The sequence below is a fragment of the Vitis riparia genome, chromosome 4 (assembly GCF_004353265.1).
Source record: "Vitis riparia cultivar Riparia Gloire de Montpellier isolate 1030 chromosome 4, EGFV_Vit.rip_1.0, whole genome shotgun sequence".
Taxonomy (NCBI): domain Eukaryota; kingdom Viridiplantae; phylum Streptophyta; class Magnoliopsida; order Vitales; family Vitaceae; genus Vitis; species Vitis riparia.
Genome location: NC_048434.1, coordinates 4647116 through 4667550, shown reverse-complemented (window position 1 = coordinate 4667550; position 20435 = coordinate 4647116). Strand labels below are relative to the sequence as shown.

Genomic DNA, 20435 nt, shown 5'->3' with positions numbered 1-20435 from the left:
CTTGGTATTATCTTGAATGTTTTACCTACTCCTACTGTAATCATATGATGTTTGCTTGAGAAGAGAGGAAACGGGAAGGGGAAAGGGGAAAGAATGCTTTGATTGATTATATCATCTACCAATGGTCCCCATGATTAATCTTGATAACCCACCTGCGGGTTCCAAACATTGATTATAGTCTCATGGTTTAAACTAAAGAAACTGATAATGAGACAGATTGGTGATGATGATACCCAGTGACCGTCCATGTTTGAACAGGGAGGACAATGCCAAGATCTTACTTTCCATTTTTATTTCAACTCCAACTAATCAAGAGGACTGAAAAAGGGACTCTCATCAGTCACAACCATCCTTTCAGAACATCCATGTTTTTACATTAGAAATTCCGAGGGTTTTTCACAATTCAAGCATAAAACAACAATGTTCAGAATGCAAATGCAGATCGCGGGTAAAAATTCTAACCAGTTTCTAATGTCAAGCAGTGTGTTAGTTTCTGATAGCAGAAGACTCCAGTACAGGAGACCTTGTTTTACCCAATCTTCAGAAGTGGTACTTTTTGCTCGCAGCCCATAGCCATCAGTGAAATAAATGCTGGAGGAAAACTTAGTCTGTTGCTACCTATAGGCTCAATTCTGGTTTCTAACTACCAACAAGAAAACATTTCCTTTCACAACATGACAACCATGTCCTGTCCAATGAACCCATTTGAAACTATGGCAAAAATGATTCTGTACATTTGACAGCCAAGTACATTCGACAACCGAGCACATAGTGATTTTGATACACAAACAAAATAGAGCTGACAAAATATGAAAATACATCTTGAAGAGAATAAAGATCTAAAACATAATGGGCCCTTTGAAGATACACATAGGATGACAGATCGGAGCTGATTCAGTCCAACAGCACCCATGACTGGCTCATGAATCGGTCGGGCCCATGTAACCTTTCCCTTTCATTCCTCTTCTTGAAGAGAATGAGATTGAGGGGACAAAGCATCGTTTCGAATTTTGATCATGGTTTCGAGATTGGTCAGGAAATTATGATTCGATGATCAAATTCATATTTGGCTAAAACCTTAGAATGAACCAAGATAAAGTTCAGGCAAAACCCAAGTTTGCTGAGCCAATGTAAAACCAATGTTTGGTATCCAGAAGGGCATGGTCTCAAATGAAACAATATAAATTAGAATAAACAAAATAGAAAGACTATCAGGAACTAAAACACATACCTTTTTATAGAGTACAAATCATTACACAATCGTTTCTAAAAACGTAACTAGAAAGTCCAATGTTAGCAAAGAGTAAAAAGATAGACATAACACAGCAACAATACAAGGTCAATATCCAGGACTACAAGGAGATGAAGTTGAGATCCAAAAAGGCAAAACACAAAACGGACAGAATGATCAACCAAAATAGATTTGTATACTAGACCAGCTTTTGATCAAACACTGAAAAGGAATCTAGTCCTGAATTGCAGAGGCAGTTTTTACCATGACAAAAACAGTTGAATCACTTCCAGAGCTTGACAATCTTGTCATGGCTAGCTGAAGCAACCAAGCCAGACACAGTTGATACAGCCAAGGCAGCTATTAGTCCATCATGAGCTGAAAGAGTCATTGTCTTGTTCTCACTCATGTTCCAAAGCTCTAGAGACTGTAGCAAATAACAATACTAAAATGATTAGAAATTAAATTCTTTGAAGTTCAAGGACTTGCATGGCCTCTTCAAGAAAATCTCTACTGTTGGAAATATAAGGAAAATTAAATGGTCTAAATTCACAATGCCCTCATTTTCCCACTTAGATCTTTCAAAAGGGATGCAGAAACCTATGGGGGTCCTGACAGTTTATTTGCTGGAAAAGATAGAGGGAAATTGTGCTTATAGATATTTGAGTAGTTGATGGGTCCTGACAGTTTATTTACTAAATAAATGTACAAGGGAAAAAGTAGGCATAGGTGTTTGAGTAAAGATCTAAGGATCCCTGTTTTAGATTTGACAAAATCTCCCTACATATGGCAGTATGACCCATGCAGGTTTAATGCCATCTTTATTAGAATCTTAAATTAACTGAATACTTTTGCACATAAAGCAATACATAGAGAAAAATATAGTGCTGACTAATGCTCAAGTAAACAATAAACAAGTATAAAGGAATTTAAGCAAAAGGACAAATGACTTGCCTGGTAACAACCGATGACCAGCAATGATGAATATGTTGGGTGAAAAACACAGGAGTGGAACTTGTTGCCATTACAACTCAACTCATGAACACACTCCCCTTCGTTTCCTGATCCAAGCGTCCAAACTCTGACAGAATCCTCACTTACAGATGCCAAGAACTCACCAGAAGGATCCCAGCAAACAGAATGAATTGGTTTTGTATGTCCCTAGCATTACAAACCCATGTCAGAAGGCCTATCACATATAAGAGACATCATGTATACCTCGCGGCACCTATTTCTGGTGCTTTCATTACAATATTTGACTCATTTTCTTATCAGAAGGAAAAAGGAAAAGGGACAACAAGGAAGGGGAAGAAAAAATTTTACATGATAATGATCAGAACTCATCAAGGTCCATAAGATGGATATTTATATCCTAAGAACCTTCAAAAGTCTATCTATACTACACATTTCATCAACTAAGTAGCATTTATCAAGTATAGAAAAAACATTGAATTTATCAAACCCGCATATATGTTAAATTTTAAAATAACCTGTCTGTCAGCTTTTGAGGTTTGAAAGTTATCTGAATTTTCTACTTTATATTATTTTTTAAATACATCAAAATGAATTCTGAATTGTATTACAGTTTGAATAAGTGAATAACTATACAATAAGGTATCTTTCAAATAGAAAGGGCAAGTCTACTAAATTTTCAATTACATTTCTAATTGAAATGGCACATATACGAGTAGCCTCATAAAATTCAGAGGGTCAAATTTTCCATATCCAATGAGCAACAATCAGATCATTCTATCAGAAAAAATCCTCAACTCCCTTATTTCAGTTTTGACTCTTAACACATAAAGTCCTTGTTTTCAACAATTCATAAATGGGAGAAGCCTTTTTACAAATAAAAGTGATTCTAAATCATTGAATTTGGAATTCTCCACCTTATAAAGGCAACCACCACACCCATCCATAGGGAGATTTTCAAGGGAAAAAGTGATTGATACATAATTATTGGAACCCACCTTTCAGAATCCATTCTCTCAGTAAATCCAGGATAACATACTTGTGAGCTAATAAATTGTATTTTATATCATTTTCGTATTCTTCTGTATTGTGAACTCATAAAAAATGTCCTCCCCCTAAAAGAAAAAACATTTGAAAAAGAAATTAATATATTGAGTAAAATTCTTCATTCACTTCAAGGGCACATTGATCAAATCACTCGCATAGCACCTTCCAAATATTCATTATGGATATACTTATACCTAAGCTATAATCTTTCACATGGTCCTCTAACAACACATATGTAGTGTTCTCTTGCATCATCATCTTATCCCTTCTTTTTCATCAACCATTTCTGAATTTAAATTATATTCTAAATTAATATAATAACTTTTTTTTTAAGAAAATCTTTTCCAAATTCGAGTTTTCTTTTTTTTCCCCTGAAAATGGAGAACTCACTCCAACAGTGAGGCAGTTATTCCAACTGCCCCACACCCCCTGTCCCTCCACCCTACAACACCTAGTTAAATGGGAGGCTCAAACTCAAGCCCTCTAGTCCAATGCCATAGATCACTGCTGAGTTACAGCCCAGAGGGCACTACTAAAGGTAAGTCAAATTCAATTATTTAGGAAATTACCAAAAATAGTCAAAACCAACAGTATTATAGTATCATGTATCATGTGTTGTATTGTGTATATATCACACTACAAACTTATGTCCCATCAGGGAACCACAAAACAAGAAAAAAGAAAAGGGAAAAGAGAGAGAGAGAGAGAGAGAGAGAGGCGGGGGAATGGCTCAAGTGGGATTACGAAAGGGAAGTTCCAAAATCAATTCCATGTAAAATAACTCTACAAGATTTAAATTAAAAAAATTTAAAATAATGGACTTTTTTTATAGGCATTTTTTTATGAAAGTTCTTATAGTGTCATTTGCTTTCTCTTTTTTTTTTTTTTTTCTCTGTGAAAAAAGAATGACACTTTCTTTATAGGCATTTTTTCATATTGTCCTTGGTTAAATTGTATAATGACATTGAAAAATATACTAACCTGTAATGAATGCCGACAAGCTTGCGTCTCCACATCCAGTATCGATACAACGTTCTCTGCAGCTGCTGCAAGATATCTTCCATGACGAGGTTGAAATCTCATTTGGGCCGTACCACCCTAATTGAAATGAAGAAAATTAGAATTCTCCAAGAATGTCCATACCCCTCCAAGGCTTACATAATTTATGAAATGCATAAACCAACATGAACTAGTTTCTACCTTGAATACCCTTGCACAGCTACCGTTCTTAATATTCCAGTATCGTATCTCACCATCTCCATCACAAGAGCAGATGAGATCCTCTTGATTCGGGTGGAAGTCCAACGACATAACAGACGCAGAATGTCCAGTAAAAGTACGTAGCGAGTAACTAGTCTGCAGAATAAGTCATATATAAAGTTGAGACGACATCAAGTACAATTAGGAGTCATACCAACACATAAGCATATAGACAGACTAAAAGGAAAATTAAAAAGTAAAAGATTTGACGGTACAGCCAATTTACAAGGAATAAAAACAAGCAGCTGTCAGTAATAAGCCAGTAGGCCCAGTACACAAATTACAAATCTCACATCCATATGAATAATGCAAATAAGGACAAAAGGTAGCCCTGGCACATTAGACTATAAGCAATAAATGCGTACACGCACAAATCACATTGTATTTAAACATGAAATCCAAATTATATGCAGATCTATTTCTTATTGAAACAGTACACACACTCATATGTCCACATACCTGTGCACCCATACATACAAGCACACAGGTATGGTACCCTTAACATGTGCCTATTACCATACATATATATATAATCTATTTATTTTATCATTAAAAACATTGAATTGATAACTGATAGAATTGGGAGATTTCGCAATCAAGTTGATGTTGTGGCACAAGCTGCACAACTAAGAGGACAATGTAAAGTCCCCAATATATTTCATTAATGAAGAAATGCCAGTTCATGAAAGCAGCGAAGATGATTTTTCTTTCTTTTTTTTTTTTCTTTTCTGGGCAAATGTATGATAGAGGATGCACCACCCAAGGATGCTAGATGTGTACAATTAGCATGCATCAATAATTATCCCTAGACCTTGGTAAAGGAGTGGGATATAATTACTTTTTGTAATAGCATTACACGTCCATCACGGCCAATCCCTTGGCTAAGCTATCATAAGTTTTAAAAGTAGGGGAAATAATACATGTTAGAAATCTTATTGTAAATATTTCCCGTATCTTTTCTAAAGGTGATATATCACAGCATCAGCCTGATTCACTAACTATTACCGACCAAAATATATGCTAGGTATTCATTGTTCATCTGTAAATGCATCAAAAAATGAAAGCGCTAATCTGGCAAGTATCATCGTGATCATTTGCATTGTTGCATGATGCAGAATACCACCCCACAGCATTGCAAACATCCCAACATATATTGGAAAGCAAGAAAACACTATTTGAGCTACGAGGCAACAACAGAGGAGAAATGCCCCCATCTTCATTTATATGGCAATTGTATGGTGCAATATACTAAATTTTAACATTTTTTTCCTTTTGTGATTGAAACAAACAATTGATTTGACAGGAATAAATGTAACAGTACAAACTGACGGATGCATTATTCTTCAAACAATCTCAACCCCAAAACACAAAAAAGATGTAAAAGAAAAACATGTTCCTATTAACACTAGTAATCTTTTTTTTTTCCCACCACTTAAAGATGAGAGAAAAGGAGAAAATTCAAGCACTTCACATAAAGAGAAAATGGAGAGAGAAGGAAAAAAGAAATAGAATAATGAACCACACTAGGCTCTTTTGTAAAAAAATAAAAATAAATCCAGTGTAGGAAAGTGGTGCTTAATCTCTCTTTCTTCTCACCAAATCACCTCAATCTTTTAAGGCGATCATTTTTTGTGGGCACAAAGAAAATTCCTCTCTCCTAACAGCCCTTCTCTCTTTTTTCTATTCATTGTTGACAAACTAAACTAGGGAACTCCACCACCAACAGGAAAACAATCACAGTTTAGAAGTCATGGATTACAAACAAACAGCCAAAAACATGCACAGTTTCAATTTTGTTATCTTCAAGCAACCAACTTTCTAATATAAATATGTAAAATGCATTCTCTCACAAAAACAGTACAATAAATGAGTAATCAAACACCACCAAGTTGACAAACTTGATAGGTCAATATAATCCTAGATGTAACCAGGTCAACTCCAATAAACCAATGCTCCAGACAGAACATTCAGAAGCAAAATATTCTTACAAAAACACTAACATTAGAAAACCAAAGAAAACACACAGAACTACAAAAAGAAGAACTAGTCCACTGACACTGTCAGCATCCCAAACCCTGACGGTTTTGTCAAATGAAGATGTTGCAAGACGCGGCATGCTCGGACTGAAACGGACATCAGTGATTAACATTGAATGTTCTTCAAGTGTAGTTTTTGTCTTTAAAGTGTCTGTATACCACAATACTGCCTGCATTTAAGACCATTAAGAAAACTAGTTCAGTTATTCTTCTATGATCCTAACTATGCAACACGATGAAGCATTTTGAGCTCCCCCTTCATCACATGTTTAGTGCTCTTCAACATTCACTTTTAATAATATAGGATACTTTAATCCTCTTGGCACTTACCTTTTTATCATGGCCACCACTAGCAAGCAGTTTTCCATCTGATGAGAAGTGGCAACAGATAACTTTACTTGCACTCGCTCGAACGGAGCTGACTTCCGTAAATGTAAACCCTGAAATAAAATGCAAACACCATATTTCAAATTTTATAAGAGAGAGAATTGCACTATCTACAAGCACAAATGTGAAATTTCATCCATTACTAATTCATAATTGTTTCCTAAAAGTATCTTACTTTACGGTTGTGCCTGTCATGGCGGGGAACTGGTATTGCAAGGAAAAAACCAAAACAAATATAGATGGAATATTTCATTTTTTATTTTATTTAAAAAATAAAAAAGTGCATCTCTAGTAGGTAAATAATGACATAATAATAATAATTTATTACAGTGGATAAATATTAATGGAAACAAATTATGCAATTTGAACTTTAAAGAAATATTTTATGTACAACTAGATGCTGAGGACTATTTAGAAGGGGTAAGATTTTTAGAGCAATCTCACAACATATAAGCAGCTACTGAAAGTTAATGAATTTAAAATACCAAAATCAACCATTTTTTTAGAAAGTGAACTAAAGTGCCTAATATCTTGCAGAGATTATCTATCCCAGATTCTGAGAGTAAAAAGTGGGGCATATCAAACAAAGTTAAAATGCCTATAAACATAGCAGCCAATTGTTGAATTGGGCAACTAAACTTATTAACAGGAAGATAAAAATACAAAGACAAGGTCTAAGAGAAGAAGATTAAAGAAGGAAAAAAAATCATCAAAGAGATAAGGCCAATAAAAAGCAGAAAAAATAGAATAAAAGAATGAAAACTATTAGAACAATAAACTAGGGTAACATCAAGGTCCCACAAATTAAAAAGTCACAGCTCCACTATCAGCATTAAAATTAAGTTCACAATAAGCAGACTCAGAAACCCATGGATAAGAAACATCCAACAAGTTAGGAATACCTACAGCTTATTCAAAAGGACAGAGAGTCTACAAGCTTTTACAGTACAATCTTTACTCCACTAGATGATGTTGGAAATATCACCTTCCACAATAAAAAATACAAACTATAAGCTTGAAAGCTTCCCATTGACTCAAGAAAAATGCTCATGATTCTTCTTTATTACCATAGTAAAATTCTGAAGGGAACCAATATTGCCAAGGTGACCTGGGTAGCCAAAGAAAATTGGAGACTTCCATAACAATTGTGTTTTCTTGTTTTCAGAAAACCAAGATGGATGTTCTTTTCAGAGAAGATAATGCTTAAAGTGCTTTAGAAATTGTCCATTTGTCCCACATGGGAAGGGCACACAAAGAGATATCATCAAACTAAACAATTTTAAATCAAACACAGGTGAGCTCTTTAATCCATTTTAAACAAGGATTTGCTTGGTAAGTGGAGTTGGAGATTTGCAATAAAAAGAAAGTCCTTATAGATGCAAATCACAATAGGAAAGCTATTAGAAAAGGGTGGGAGGTTATTAAAAGCAGGTATCATTCCAAAGTTGGGATAGGGAAAAGGGTAAAATTTTGAAATGATATTTGGTGTGATAATTTACCCTTGGAATGAGCCTTCCTGACTTTATTCTCTATAGCTTTGGACAAAAATGATTGGGTAGCGGATGTGAGGGAGCAAGGTGGGGAAGGGGTGGTTGGAAACCCAATTTTTCTGGGAAATTCAATGATTGGGAACTTGTGGAAGTTGAGAATTTCTTATGACGGAAACTCCATTCCTTGCCAATTAGAAGGGAAGAGGAAGACAAATTGAGTAGGAATGAAACCAAGCATGGCAATTTCTCGGTTAGATCTCTATATGCATGTTTAACAATGGGAGATTGAAAGCCTTTCCCAAAGGGTGTAGTGTGGAGTACATGGGCACCTATGAAGGTAGGTTTCTTTACTTGGGAAGCAACTTAGGGCAGAATTCTAACACTTTATCAGCCCAAAGGAGGGGATGGAATTTGTCAAATAGGTGTTTTTTGTACAAAGGTGAAGAGGAAACAATGGACCATCTGCTACTTCACTGTTCCAAAGCTAGAATGTTGGGGCAATTGATATTCTCTCTTTGGAGAGGTTTGGGTAATGCACTCTTATGTGAAAGAGAACCTTTTGGGGTGGCACGAGTCTTTTGCAGGCAAGAAGCAGAAAAAAAAAAAAAACTAGGAGAGCTGCTCCATTGTAATTGTTTTAGTCTCTTGGCAAGTTATGGAATAGAAGGTTATTTAATGATGTTAAGTAATTTGACCAAGCAATCAAATCTGATTTCATGTATACTTTTGTGAATTGAGTTAGTGCATACATAGAGAACCAATCAATGTCAATGATAGATCTTATAGATTAGCTAAGCTTCAAGTAAGGAAAGGGTGCCTTTTTGTTGACCTATTCTCGCTTAAATTAGGCGTCTATCTTATACATCGTGTGTAATTTGGTACATCTCCTCTTAGGTGCTATTAATACTAATTCTCATTTGCCTATAAAAAAACAATGGGCTCTTTAACTATTAACAATAAGATTATTTTGAAAACCCTTGATAAAGAAAACCTATCAGAACCATAAATTAAAGAACTCAAAGGATAAAAGGAGTTAGAATGACTCAATGAGCAAAGCTAATAACAGTTCCAATCTCTAAGAACAAAACTGATATGGTCCCATATTAGAGATAGGGGCCCAAATCATGGAAATCTTATTTATAATGAAGCCTATCAAGTCCAACTAATTGTCAAAATCCAACCTTTCCCACTTCTAAGCACATAACAAATGACCACATTCACTGCCCCCCTTTCACAAAGAAGCACCATGATAGCCAGGAGAAGATGATCTAGTGAAGGGGACATTGAATGGGTCCAAGTTATACTCACTAGGTCGAGACATTAAAGATAAGATTAGGGAATATTACAATGGAGAAAAAGATGATCATACAATTCAGCTGCATTTTTGCATATTTCAGATATGAAAATCTCGAAAGAAATCTTCCAATCAAAGCAACAGTTAAAAATATTACCAATATCCACAAAAGGTAGCCACCATTGACTGTCCACTACCAAGTTGCACAAATCATCACCTCAAGCACACCTAAAGGAAAGGCGAAAATGTGGGCTAACCACGGAAAGCACAATACAAAGTAGAAGCCAAGATCTCAAGCTTTAATCTATTTAGTCTAATACCAACAATGATGCTTTAGTTTTCAACCCCCAGATAAAATTAAAAAAAAGTCTATTTTAAGTTTTTTCAGTTTATAGGGACAAATATTAGAAACGAGAATGCCATCATCACAAAATGGATATGAGACACCAAAATATTCTTCCTCAGAACAGAAAGAGCTTCAATTCATGCTTCGAGCCTCTATAATGATTCAGCTTCAAATATTCACAACCAAGGTGAAAAGGAAAGAGAAGAGGTATGTTGATATTCAAATGCCTCCTGAGACATTATCCAACAATCAGGAGAAGAGAATCAATAAAAATTTTAGTTAGCCAATTTTGGAAGCCTACTTTTCGTGGGAGCTGAATAGTAGTAGAAACATCGAAATGTATAAGCAGCAATTAAGAACGTCAATGTTTTCTTTTTACATATAGAGGTTGTTATAGAGTGAAAATTTTAGTTACAAGAAACTCCTTAGCAATGAAGAGACTAGCTTGACAGTTCTGCTGATATGTACAGAAATGAAGAGGGAATGACTGAGGGAGCTCGAAGCTCTTTTTTCAGTCACATTTGGAAAAACACCCAGGTCTCTTATAAGGCCTCAGTCACTCACATCCTTTTCCATGCTTGCTTTAAAATCTATTGTTATTTTCTCAAAAGGAATTTGAATTCTTATTATCATTGACAAATAACTGGCCATAAATGAGTGCATATAAGACAAATACAAATCTGAAATAAAGTAGCAGGTTTATAAATAATTGAGCATTACAGCCATTACCTATGATATTAGGAATTTAGTGAATAATTTGCAAACTATAACAACTTATGCAACCAAATTGGAATACATAAACTTGCAAACTCATACCATGTTATGCAACCAAATCAGAGTACATACACAACACAAGAAATTTAAAAAGTTCAGGAAAATGGTGGTCACAATGCAGGCCAGATAAAAAAGTAGTCATCACCTCACCTTTACTGACATCCATACAACGACCAACTGCATCTCTAGGGTCTGTATCATCATGGGATAAAAAAGACTCAACATTATCGTCAAGGGAACCATCTTCCACAAAACGATCCATATCAGCCTGCAATTCAAGATCTTTATCATCCCACTGCCAAAATGGAATACCAATGAGAATTCATGCGAGTAAATAAAAAATCCCTTCTGTAAGTACAAGAAGGAAAAGACTTTGCTCACCAACTGATTTGACGGTGATGTAAGAGTTCCAGTACCATCAGTGCTGAACATCATCAACGGCTTTGAAGAGCTACCACTGTGTGGCAAAGCAGGCATTGAGATCACATCTCCAGGTGTGTGAGTTGACGGTGTAGAGGGTGCTGAGCTTGGGGAGGGTCCTGCTGTGTTTGCAGTTCCTGAGCTATTGGCTGGACCAGAAGATGAAACAGGCTGCTTTCTCTTTCTTCCAGTCTGGTTTTTTGAAGCCTTAAAATGCATTAACGAAAATTATATTAGGACCCACTCAAAACTGTAATCCTAAGAAGCCTATCAGAAAACAATATGTAATCCTACAAAGCTTATGTTCCAGACCAGCTCTGACATGATTGAAATACCACTTGAGAAACACCACCTCCCTCATTCTACCCCACCCCACTCCCTAACTAAGAAGGGAAAGAGAGAAAAAGGTTTAATGTCGGCACTTCTCTCCTTGATATATTCTTTTCATCACCTAAGCTGTTAAAATCATGCTTTCAATCCAGTGTAGAAATTGATCAGTGCTCAAGTGGAAGGGCAAAACTGCCATGTAAACTACAGGCAATGCAAGTGAACCTGGTGATAAAAAGGCAGATGGGATTGGTTTGGAGTAAAATTATTAAATACAGGGAACTGCTACTTCCACTAAATCTTTGCATCATTCACAAAACTGTCACTGTTTGAAGTAATGTAAATTACACCAAGAGGAATGAGAAATTAGCAGCCGCAACAAACTCATTTATGGAATAAGGACATCCCAAATTGTTAATTAATTGGCTAATTAACGAGAGGGGAAATGAGAGAGAGATTCACTGGAGTGTAAAAATTGGAGTCCGAAAATGTATTTAGCAAACATAAAATTTTTAAAGGTAGTGATACCATTTAAGGAAATGTTTCTATTTACTGTATTCCTGATTATTGCCATTTTTAAAAGAAATTGAACAAAGAAGGCTCCCACGTGGAACAGACCTGATCATTTCCTCGAAAAGAATTTGACATGCTACCATCCACAGTGATGCTGCCAGCTCCCCCCATTTTATCTTGCTGATGCATGTTGTGATTTGAACTCTGAGATTGCTGACTTGAGAGCGCATGCTGCTGAAGCTGCTGTTGCTGCTGCTGCTGTGGTTGATTACTGTTTTGTTGCTGCTGCTGTTGTTGTTGCTGCTGATGATGCATTTGGGCCATTTTTAACTACAAATAATGGATACTTTCTTCAGTCAAAAAGGTCATGAAATGTGCAGCTAGTTGGCAAGACAACAGTGACAGAAAGAGGAATGAGGAGGAAATAAGAGAAAAGGCAAATAAGCCAAAAACCATAAGATGATAGCAGGATTATTGACAGAGAGGATGATCACCTTCATTAGCATCTCAGTATCTCCACGAGGCAAAACAGCGCAACCGGGTTGCAGGGGTGAGCCAACATTTGGAACATCACCAATGGAATTTGAAGGACCGTCCTTCCCAAGATTCATATTCCGATTATTCAGAAGCATTCTCAGCCTTCTGCTTTCATCACTGGGAGGGGATGTCAAACTTTGTTGTGCAAGCAAAAGCTGTTGCTGGTGTTGTGGTAGCATCTGGAGCTGATGAAAGGGCTGAGGAGCAGCTTGGATGAAAGTTTTTGGCTGCTGAAGTAGCCCAGAGCGAAGTTGATCCAATCCCTAACAAAAGGAAAGAACGGTCGATCAGTAAAAGAATACTAAAAAGGCTGTATGCAAGGCCTACCTGGCAATTTGCATACCAGCTTTATACCATAATAACAAAAATACAATGGTGAATGACAACCAAACATACATAAATCACATTACCATAAATCATCTATTTATAAGCTTTAAAATATACTGAAAAGCATGAAATAGAATCACTATTTCCATTAAAAAAAAAAAAAAAGCCCTGAGGTCAGTATTCCAGGAGAGGGGTACATGCTAACTTCAAGAAAAATTTAAGGTTATACAAAAGCTGGTCATCAATAGAAGATTGTTAGAGATCCCCTGCCTAGGCCCACAGCTAACTGGGTTCAATGGTTGGCTGTATGAATAGAATAGTGACCCCCGAGCTCATGTCACATTTCTTTCTGTATCTTCAGGGAAACACTTCTTACAGACACCAACTGCTCCCTCTGCCTACACATCACCTTTTAACAATAAAAACCAAGCCCAGTAGAGATCTTGCACTCAGTCTGCTTGGTTTAATCCTCAAGTGAGGTGATTCATATATTTCTGGATGCAAGCTAGTACCCAAATAAAGATGAGATTACGAACACAACTCTTCATAAAACCCTTGATGACCATTCCACCAGACTAATACCCAAATAAGGAAGCAATTACAAACACAACTCTTCATAAATCCCTTGATGAACCTTCCACTAGCCTCCTCACTAACCAAGCAAAAACATCCTAATGAAAAAAGAGGTATCAATGGACGCCTAGCTCCTTTTCTGTAAACCAGAAAAAGCTCTCTTCCCTTTTTCTTATTCTAGCATGTTGAATTTCTATTAAAATACTACACCCACAAATTGTTGACACTTCTAACACAAACATTTTTGTCAGGCGCTATTAGTATAAGTGATCTTTGCCTATCAAAAAACGTTTCATGTACAGTTTTGCCCCTGAATTCAAAATCTTTTCCCAATAGTTTACAATTAATATTTAAATTTTTATGACTGTACTCCGCCATCTCTAATTAACATTCCCTAATACTTCACAAAGAAATTACACATTTTTAGTTTTACCTTTTGCAAAAATCTTATGCCACATCAAAAAATCCAGCAAGATTGAAGATAGGATTTTTTTTTTTTTTAATCAAAAACCAAAGATGAATTAATTAAAGATAATAAAGCATAAGAAGGATGAGATACAAACCTGATCAAAACACCCTCCACTTTACAAGGAGATTTCTACAAAAAGAATAAATAAACTATACAAAAATACAACTCAAAAGCCAAACTCAACTCCTCACCAAGTAGGCCCAACCCTAAGGAGTACATACCGAGAGCCGAATAGCTCTCAAAGGGAAAGGATATTAAAACAAAAAAAGAACTTACTGACTAATAAAACAAACATATCATAATTGCAGTAAAAAGGGGCAGGAAGACAGCAATCAGCCAACTACAAGAAACTTACCGTGAGCGGCCATCCTTTCAGGGTCAAATTGTTACCACCTTGATTTGATCCTGAAACAAGAGGATACTTGTTAGTAACAATTAACAAGTATCACCATGTGATAAAGAATAATTATAAATAAAATAAAATAAAGTGAAATAAAAAGAAAAGAAAAGAGGAATTCAAGTTTAATCCAACAAAAGTTTTGACAATCATTACTTATAGGAATGACAAAAATAAATCACTGTAGAGGAGAGACTTGAGCAAGGATACCAGGAATTCCTATCAATGATCCTTCAGGACCACCAGCTCTGGGGTTCAACACTGGATTCATCTCACTCTTTATATCCTGATTCCACATGATAGCTTAGAACAACACAAAATGACAACTAATGCAACAATCTGAGAAGCAATTCTATACCGGTGTAGATCCTGGTAGTTGCTGATTCCGAGCTTGAACTTGTGGAGACATACCTCCAGCTGAAACATGCAATACTTGCCTGAAATTATGAGTTTAAAAATAGTAAATTACATATCAACAGAAGCAAGCATCAAAACTATACAATTGATTGAATGAATTGTTATGTTGATACCACATAAGCATATCCCATTTTGTTTTTTCATTAAGGCTCAAATTCATGTTACCATAGATTCACATCAAAAATCATAAAAGAAAATGATATCTATTCATGTTCCATCATGGGCCCTAGAACCATATATGCAAAGAAATAAAGGTCAATCATATAAAGAAGCACCCTGAAGGCTGGCCAGCTGCTGCAGCAGACTTCAATATTGTGGCATGATTTGGATCCAAAAGCTGGCCCACATTCTCATTAAATCTTTGCTGTTAAATATTCAGAAAGATGGTTAAGAATTAGAAAGGAACCATCTCTTAAGAAATCTCAAAAGAAACTTCCATTAAAAAAGGAAATTTCAAATTTCAAAAAATAATAAAAATTTAAAATTAAAAAAAAAAGGAAACCATATAACCTTCATTGCTGCATCATCCAAAGAATCCCGCTGAATTGGCAATTTTAACCTCTCCTCATACATCTTTGTAGCCAAAGCATTGGCAGTGGCAGGATTTGTCCGCATAAGAGGATCATTTCCAACAAGCCCATTTGTAGTTCCATTTAAGAGATGGGCACCATCTCTACGTTGCTGTTGCTGGGGTTGCTGTTGCTGTTGCTGCTGCTGTTGCTGCTGTTGCTGCTGCTGCTGCTGCTGTTGTTGCTGCTGCTGTTGAGCATGCCTCTGCAATAACAGCTGTTGCATCTGCAATTGTTGCTGCTGCTGTTGTTGTTGTTGATGCTGTGGTTGTTGGGGTTGCTGTTGTTGCTGCTGTTGCTGTTGTTGTTGTTCCCTTGCTTTAATTAATTGAGTCTGAAATTTCATATGCAGTAAGATCCGTATGTAAAGTTCGTAAGGATTAATACTAGTGCTATAGTAAATAGATTGAGTAGTAGTGCTATATTATCTTGCTTTATTCATAAAAATAATAAAAAAATAGATTGAGTACAGTCTCTAACAACGCTTGTGGATCCCATACCAGCACCATTTATATTATAAGCACTTCATCAATATCAGAGAGCTCATTCACCACAGGCAATAAATCAAAATGAATATGCATGTATACTCATGGTTTACCAAACAGAAAGCCTCTGGAATCAGTTGGCTGAAATGAATCCCTTCTCCTAACAAGGGGTAAGGTTTGCTCATTTTGCACATGAACCAACCACGAGGACCTTTTCATGACTGTGTATCAATGATTCCTCAGTCCATCATACAGAAACCCTCTAGGATCCATTTGGCTGAAAGGAACTCGCTATCCATGATCATGATATGGTATTTTCTTTAAATCAACTAGAAAATCCCTTCATTAGTTTAAGACATGAACTCTCCTTGCTTCACATCTAATCAGCAAGAGCCTCTTGCGATATCTAATAAGCTGATCCGCAGCCAATTAATTTCCAAGAATAGTAATGGATACAAGTTTTAGAGAGATGAAAGGAACAGGAATAACAGGATAAAAAGTGTGGAAATATTCAAAAACCAAGCAGGGTAACTATATCTTAAGTGCAAGCATCATTTGTGGGTTATTTAGCATGATATAGACCACCATCGTAACTCCTCTATTCTTGATTGGAAATGTGCAGAACAAGGGCACATTTTCCAGTTCAAATATTCCAACCACAGGGATAAACACAAATCATAGAACAAACAAACAAAACCAGGAACCAAGATTACGGGCATAAGAGATTTTCAACAGTTTCAGAAAATGCAATATTTGAGACTTTCGTTCCAAACAGTAATGGATCCTATTTCTTGGGAAGTCCCCAGTCTCCTTAATTGAAGCAAGTAAGCAAGCCATAAGTGACAGTGGATTAAGAGTCCTTAAGAAAATGATGAATACTAGTGACCCATGCAAATACTTCTAATTCATTTCATTCACTGGCCGCACAGACACAGAATTAGGAACATCAATCCTAGAACAAGTAAATCACATTATGCAAACAATCAGGCCACAGACAGAATATAGACAATAAAAGCAAGTTCCTAGAGCAAGACTTTCACATTACCAGTCAAAAAACAACTATTTTAACAAAGAACATAAATGAATAACATATACAGCAACAAAGAATACAAAAATCATCAAGCAACAAATTTCTAATACTGAGGCTGAGATCAGGGATCATTCGGTTACCATGAACCAGCCGGAGTTATGAAGAGGAAGTAGAAGTTTCATCTGAAATTTCAGAAACAATTTGGCTAACAATGCAGGAAAAAGGTGTGCACGGGTCTTTAAGACTGCATCTATCATTTCTATCTAATTTTTAAAAGCAAGGTCATAACTAAAAATAAGATAGGGATAGCATATCACAGTAAAGTTGCAAACCCAGACTAGAGGAAACTTTCCATTTTGAAGAAACATTCTCTAACAAACCTCAATATAAGATGCAGCAACCTCTGAGTGTTTTTCATTAGTCCTAGCAATGAATATATCCCAAAAAACCGACCACCATTCGAATAGAAAACCACCCGGAGCATCAATAGCTGGAAAACACAATCAAAATTCATCACCAAACAATAAGTATGTAACACCATACAATAAGTATGTATATCAAAACTCAACAGGGTTTTTCTTCCCTTTTATCATAGTCCTGAAATGTTCATACCAACAGGATCAGATGATACTTTCCCCTCAGCTTGAAAGGCCTGAGCAGATGCCTTTAAATCCCTCTTCACTAAATAATCATGGATGTAGACATCTAACCTGTTGATATATCAAACAAAAAAATTTAATAAATTATTGCACTATGAGAAGAGAAGGAAATTTAAAACAAAAAATAGAACTTTACAAAGAAAAACTGCTTAAAGCAATCTTCCAAGTGCAAATATTCAGAACGGATATGAGAGAAGGCCTCAACGAGAAAACTAGAATAAACAGAAAAAATAGACTAAATACCATAGACCCAAATGCTATAACGAAATATTTCAACCACCCAGCAACCATAAACATCTTGCACGAATTTAAACCAGAAAAGAAACGGCAGAAACGAAAAACCCTAGAATACACAAAACGATAAATACAAACCCAGATATACGCTAATGCAGATATTAGCAAGAAAGAAGAGAACTTGATTCAGAAAACCCTCAAAAGGGGCAAAACCCAGAAAAAAGCATATACCCAGAAGCCAAATCAAGCAGAAAACAGCAATAAAATGCCGTGAAAATAGAAGAAAACTGAAATCCTGAAAGAAAACTGTCACAGGATGGAAAAATGGGCAGTATAAGAAGGAAACTTACATTTTATCAGCTTCCCAGTTGGTTTGAGACATGATGCTGTATCCAAAACCTCACACAAAGAGCGGATAATAATACTGTCAGATTCTAAGATAATGCCTTTTTCAGCTTCTTCCACCTTTGAAGACTATCAAACCCAGAAAAAGAAGAAAAAAACAAAGATTTTTTTGTCAAGAAAACTGAAAATCCTCATACCATTCCCAAAAGAATACACAGTGAAGAGAGAGAAAATTAGAGAGAATGAAAGCCCCAATTTCGACAAATAAAAATACAGAAAAAATATATATAAAATATTAGTATTTTTCAATTTTAAAACCTTTAAAAAAAAATTAAAGAAAGTGAAAGGAGGATGTAGATACCTGCAACCCAAAAACCCCTTTTGTTTGCAAGCTTTTTAACTAAATTTTTTTATTTTTCTCGTTTTTTTCATTTTTCAGACAGAAATTTTTTTCTGATGGCTTCGGTGGATTGAGTTGCTGTTGCAGATATCATTGTGTTTTTGTGGGGCTGGATTTCCCAAACTAGCCTTGCGTTCTCATCAAATTTTCACTTTAAGCTTTATTTTACTCTATGACTGAAATGGGCTTTGAAACTCATGTATTCCACTCTTCACTCTGCAAGGAAGGCGGTGTACTTTCTAGATTTATGGTGGCCTTTTTGTCTTTTCACTATATCCTGCCACGTGTCCGAACTTTTCAAATTTGGGACCTATGCTTTGCTGTATTTCTATATTCATCCTCTCCCTTTCCTGTATTTTAATTTTTCCTAGCCCAGTTCCCCAGTCCACCAGAACTGAAGGCTGAAGTGAAATGACTCTTTTGGACCTCCGTTGTAAATTTCTAATTTTCAACCAAATTTCAAGTCATTTTCTTTCTAATTATTCACTAGTAAAAGAAATATTTCCATATTTGTCCAATAATTAATTTATCATCCCTTCTTTTTTTCCTTTTATTTTGATCATTTATATTGGTCCCTTTTATACATTTCTATTTTTATTAAATATTTACATTTTTATAATAATTAATTTACCAATGTTACCCAAATTTTCTCTCTCTCTCTCCATATATATAGTCTAAATAAGGTCAGTTTTCGGGTAAAAAAAATAAATTGAATAATCAGTTTTATATGTCATAAAACTTGAACTTAAAATATTGAAATAATAAATGGAACCAAATCAAGTTGATTAAAATCGGTTTGGTTCCATTTTCATAGATCAATTTTAATTCAACTTAATAATTTTTTTTAATCCTCAACCCAGTTGTAAATTTATGTTTATTTTTAATTCAAAGCCTATTAATTTAAGTTTATATTATGCTGTAAATTTAATTCATTTTTTAAAATAATTGAAATGAATTTTGATTTAATATAAAAATATATATTAAATACATTTAAAATTAATTTGATCATGATATAAAATCAACAAATTATTTTAATAAAATCTAATATAATTTTTTTATCAAATATCAAACAATACATAAGTTTTGATTTTATTTTTATCAATTAGGAGACAATAAAACCAAAAATCTTACCAATAAGTTCGGCTTTCAAAATTCTTAAATAGAATTGACTTTTTTTATTATTGAAATCCAAATCAATATGATCCGCCTGAATTGGTTTGGATCAGTTTATTGGTTTTTTCAATTTTGTTTAGACCTTGTTCATATATATATATATATATATATATATATATATATATATATATATATATAAAATGAATAAGTTTTGTATATTATTTTATTTTTATAAATTAAAAATGTGAAAATTTTTGTTTAATCAGATTTTGAGTTCTTAATTTCATCCTATCATCCACAATTTATTTCCATTTATAGCCAATAATTAATTCATAACATAAATATTTCACATTTACTTATATTAAAAATTATTTGTAAAAAAACCTTACGTAACCGTTGGTGCAAAGGCAAAACGTTGGTGGGCAACATTCAAGATAATATCAATGAAAAATTTTAAATTAATAAATAAATATAAAAATTAATTCATAATAATTCTACTCAATAATTCATCATTGTCTACAACAAGTTATATATGACTAATACCATCATCAGTATATAATGGAACATATTTCTCTCAATATCTCTAATTAACTTATTATTTTATTGTGTATTTTTTTTAATTTATAATTTAATTAAGAATTATTAGCATTAAACTTGAAAAAAAATTCTATAAAAAAGATGATAGAGGGAAAAATAAAAATTTTCAATTTAAAAAATATTTTTTTGGAAAAAAACTAAAGACCTGCTTAGGAACTATTTTTTTTAGAACAATTCTTTGTTATT

General features: G+C 34.7%; 1 protein-coding gene across 3 annotated transcripts; it reads right to left on the bottom strand.

Annotated features, from left to right (window-relative positions):
- Positions 1 to 1209: 1209 nt before the first annotated feature.
- LOC117912553 (transcriptional corepressor LEUNIG) lies at positions 1210 to 18608 on the bottom strand. 3 transcript variants are annotated; one of them, XM_034827184.1, is made up of 19 exons: positions 18501 to 18608; positions 18145 to 18268; positions 17514 to 17611; positions 17282 to 17391; positions 15328 to 15720; positions 15093 to 15181; positions 14759 to 14837; positions 14611 to 14686; positions 14359 to 14408; positions 12592 to 12897; positions 12203 to 12427; positions 11219 to 11464; positions 10988 to 11132; positions 6877 to 6986; positions 6567 to 6716; positions 4451 to 4606; positions 4232 to 4348; positions 2186 to 2392; positions 1210 to 1658 (listed from the first exon to the last, which is right to left on the bottom strand). In XM_034827184.1, exons 2-19 carry the CDS (start codon positions 18174 to 18176, stop codon positions 1515 to 1517), a joined length of 2733 nt encoding a protein of 910 aa, XP_034683075.1. In that variant the 5' UTR covers positions 18177 to 18268; positions 18501 to 18608; the 3' UTR covers positions 1210 to 1514. The 3 variants fall into 3 exon arrangements, with proteins under 3 accessions (XP_034683075.1, XP_034683077.1, XP_034683076.1); XM_034827186.1 differs by having other exon boundaries at positions 10988 to 11105; XM_034827185.1 differs by having other exon boundaries at positions 18145 to 18193; positions 18501 to 18603.
- Between the last annotated feature and the right edge of the window lie 1827 nt (positions 18609 to 20435).

What these genes read in the sequence shown, in the direction of transcription:
- LOC117912553 (XM_034827184.1), bottom strand. Translation starts at nt 18,176, where the DNA reads ATGTCTCAAACCAACTGGGAAGCTGATAAAAT. An exon ending in AGTATCATCTGATCCTGTTG is followed by an intron (nt 17,392 to 17,513) that starts GTATGAACATTT and finishes TGTGTTTTCCAG; the next exon opens with CTATTGATGCTCCGGGTGGT. An exon ending in TGGTCATCGGTTGTTACCAG is followed by an intron (nt 1,659 to 2,185) that starts GCAAGTCATTTG and finishes TATTTGCTACAG; the next exon opens with TCTCTAGAGCTTTGGAACAT.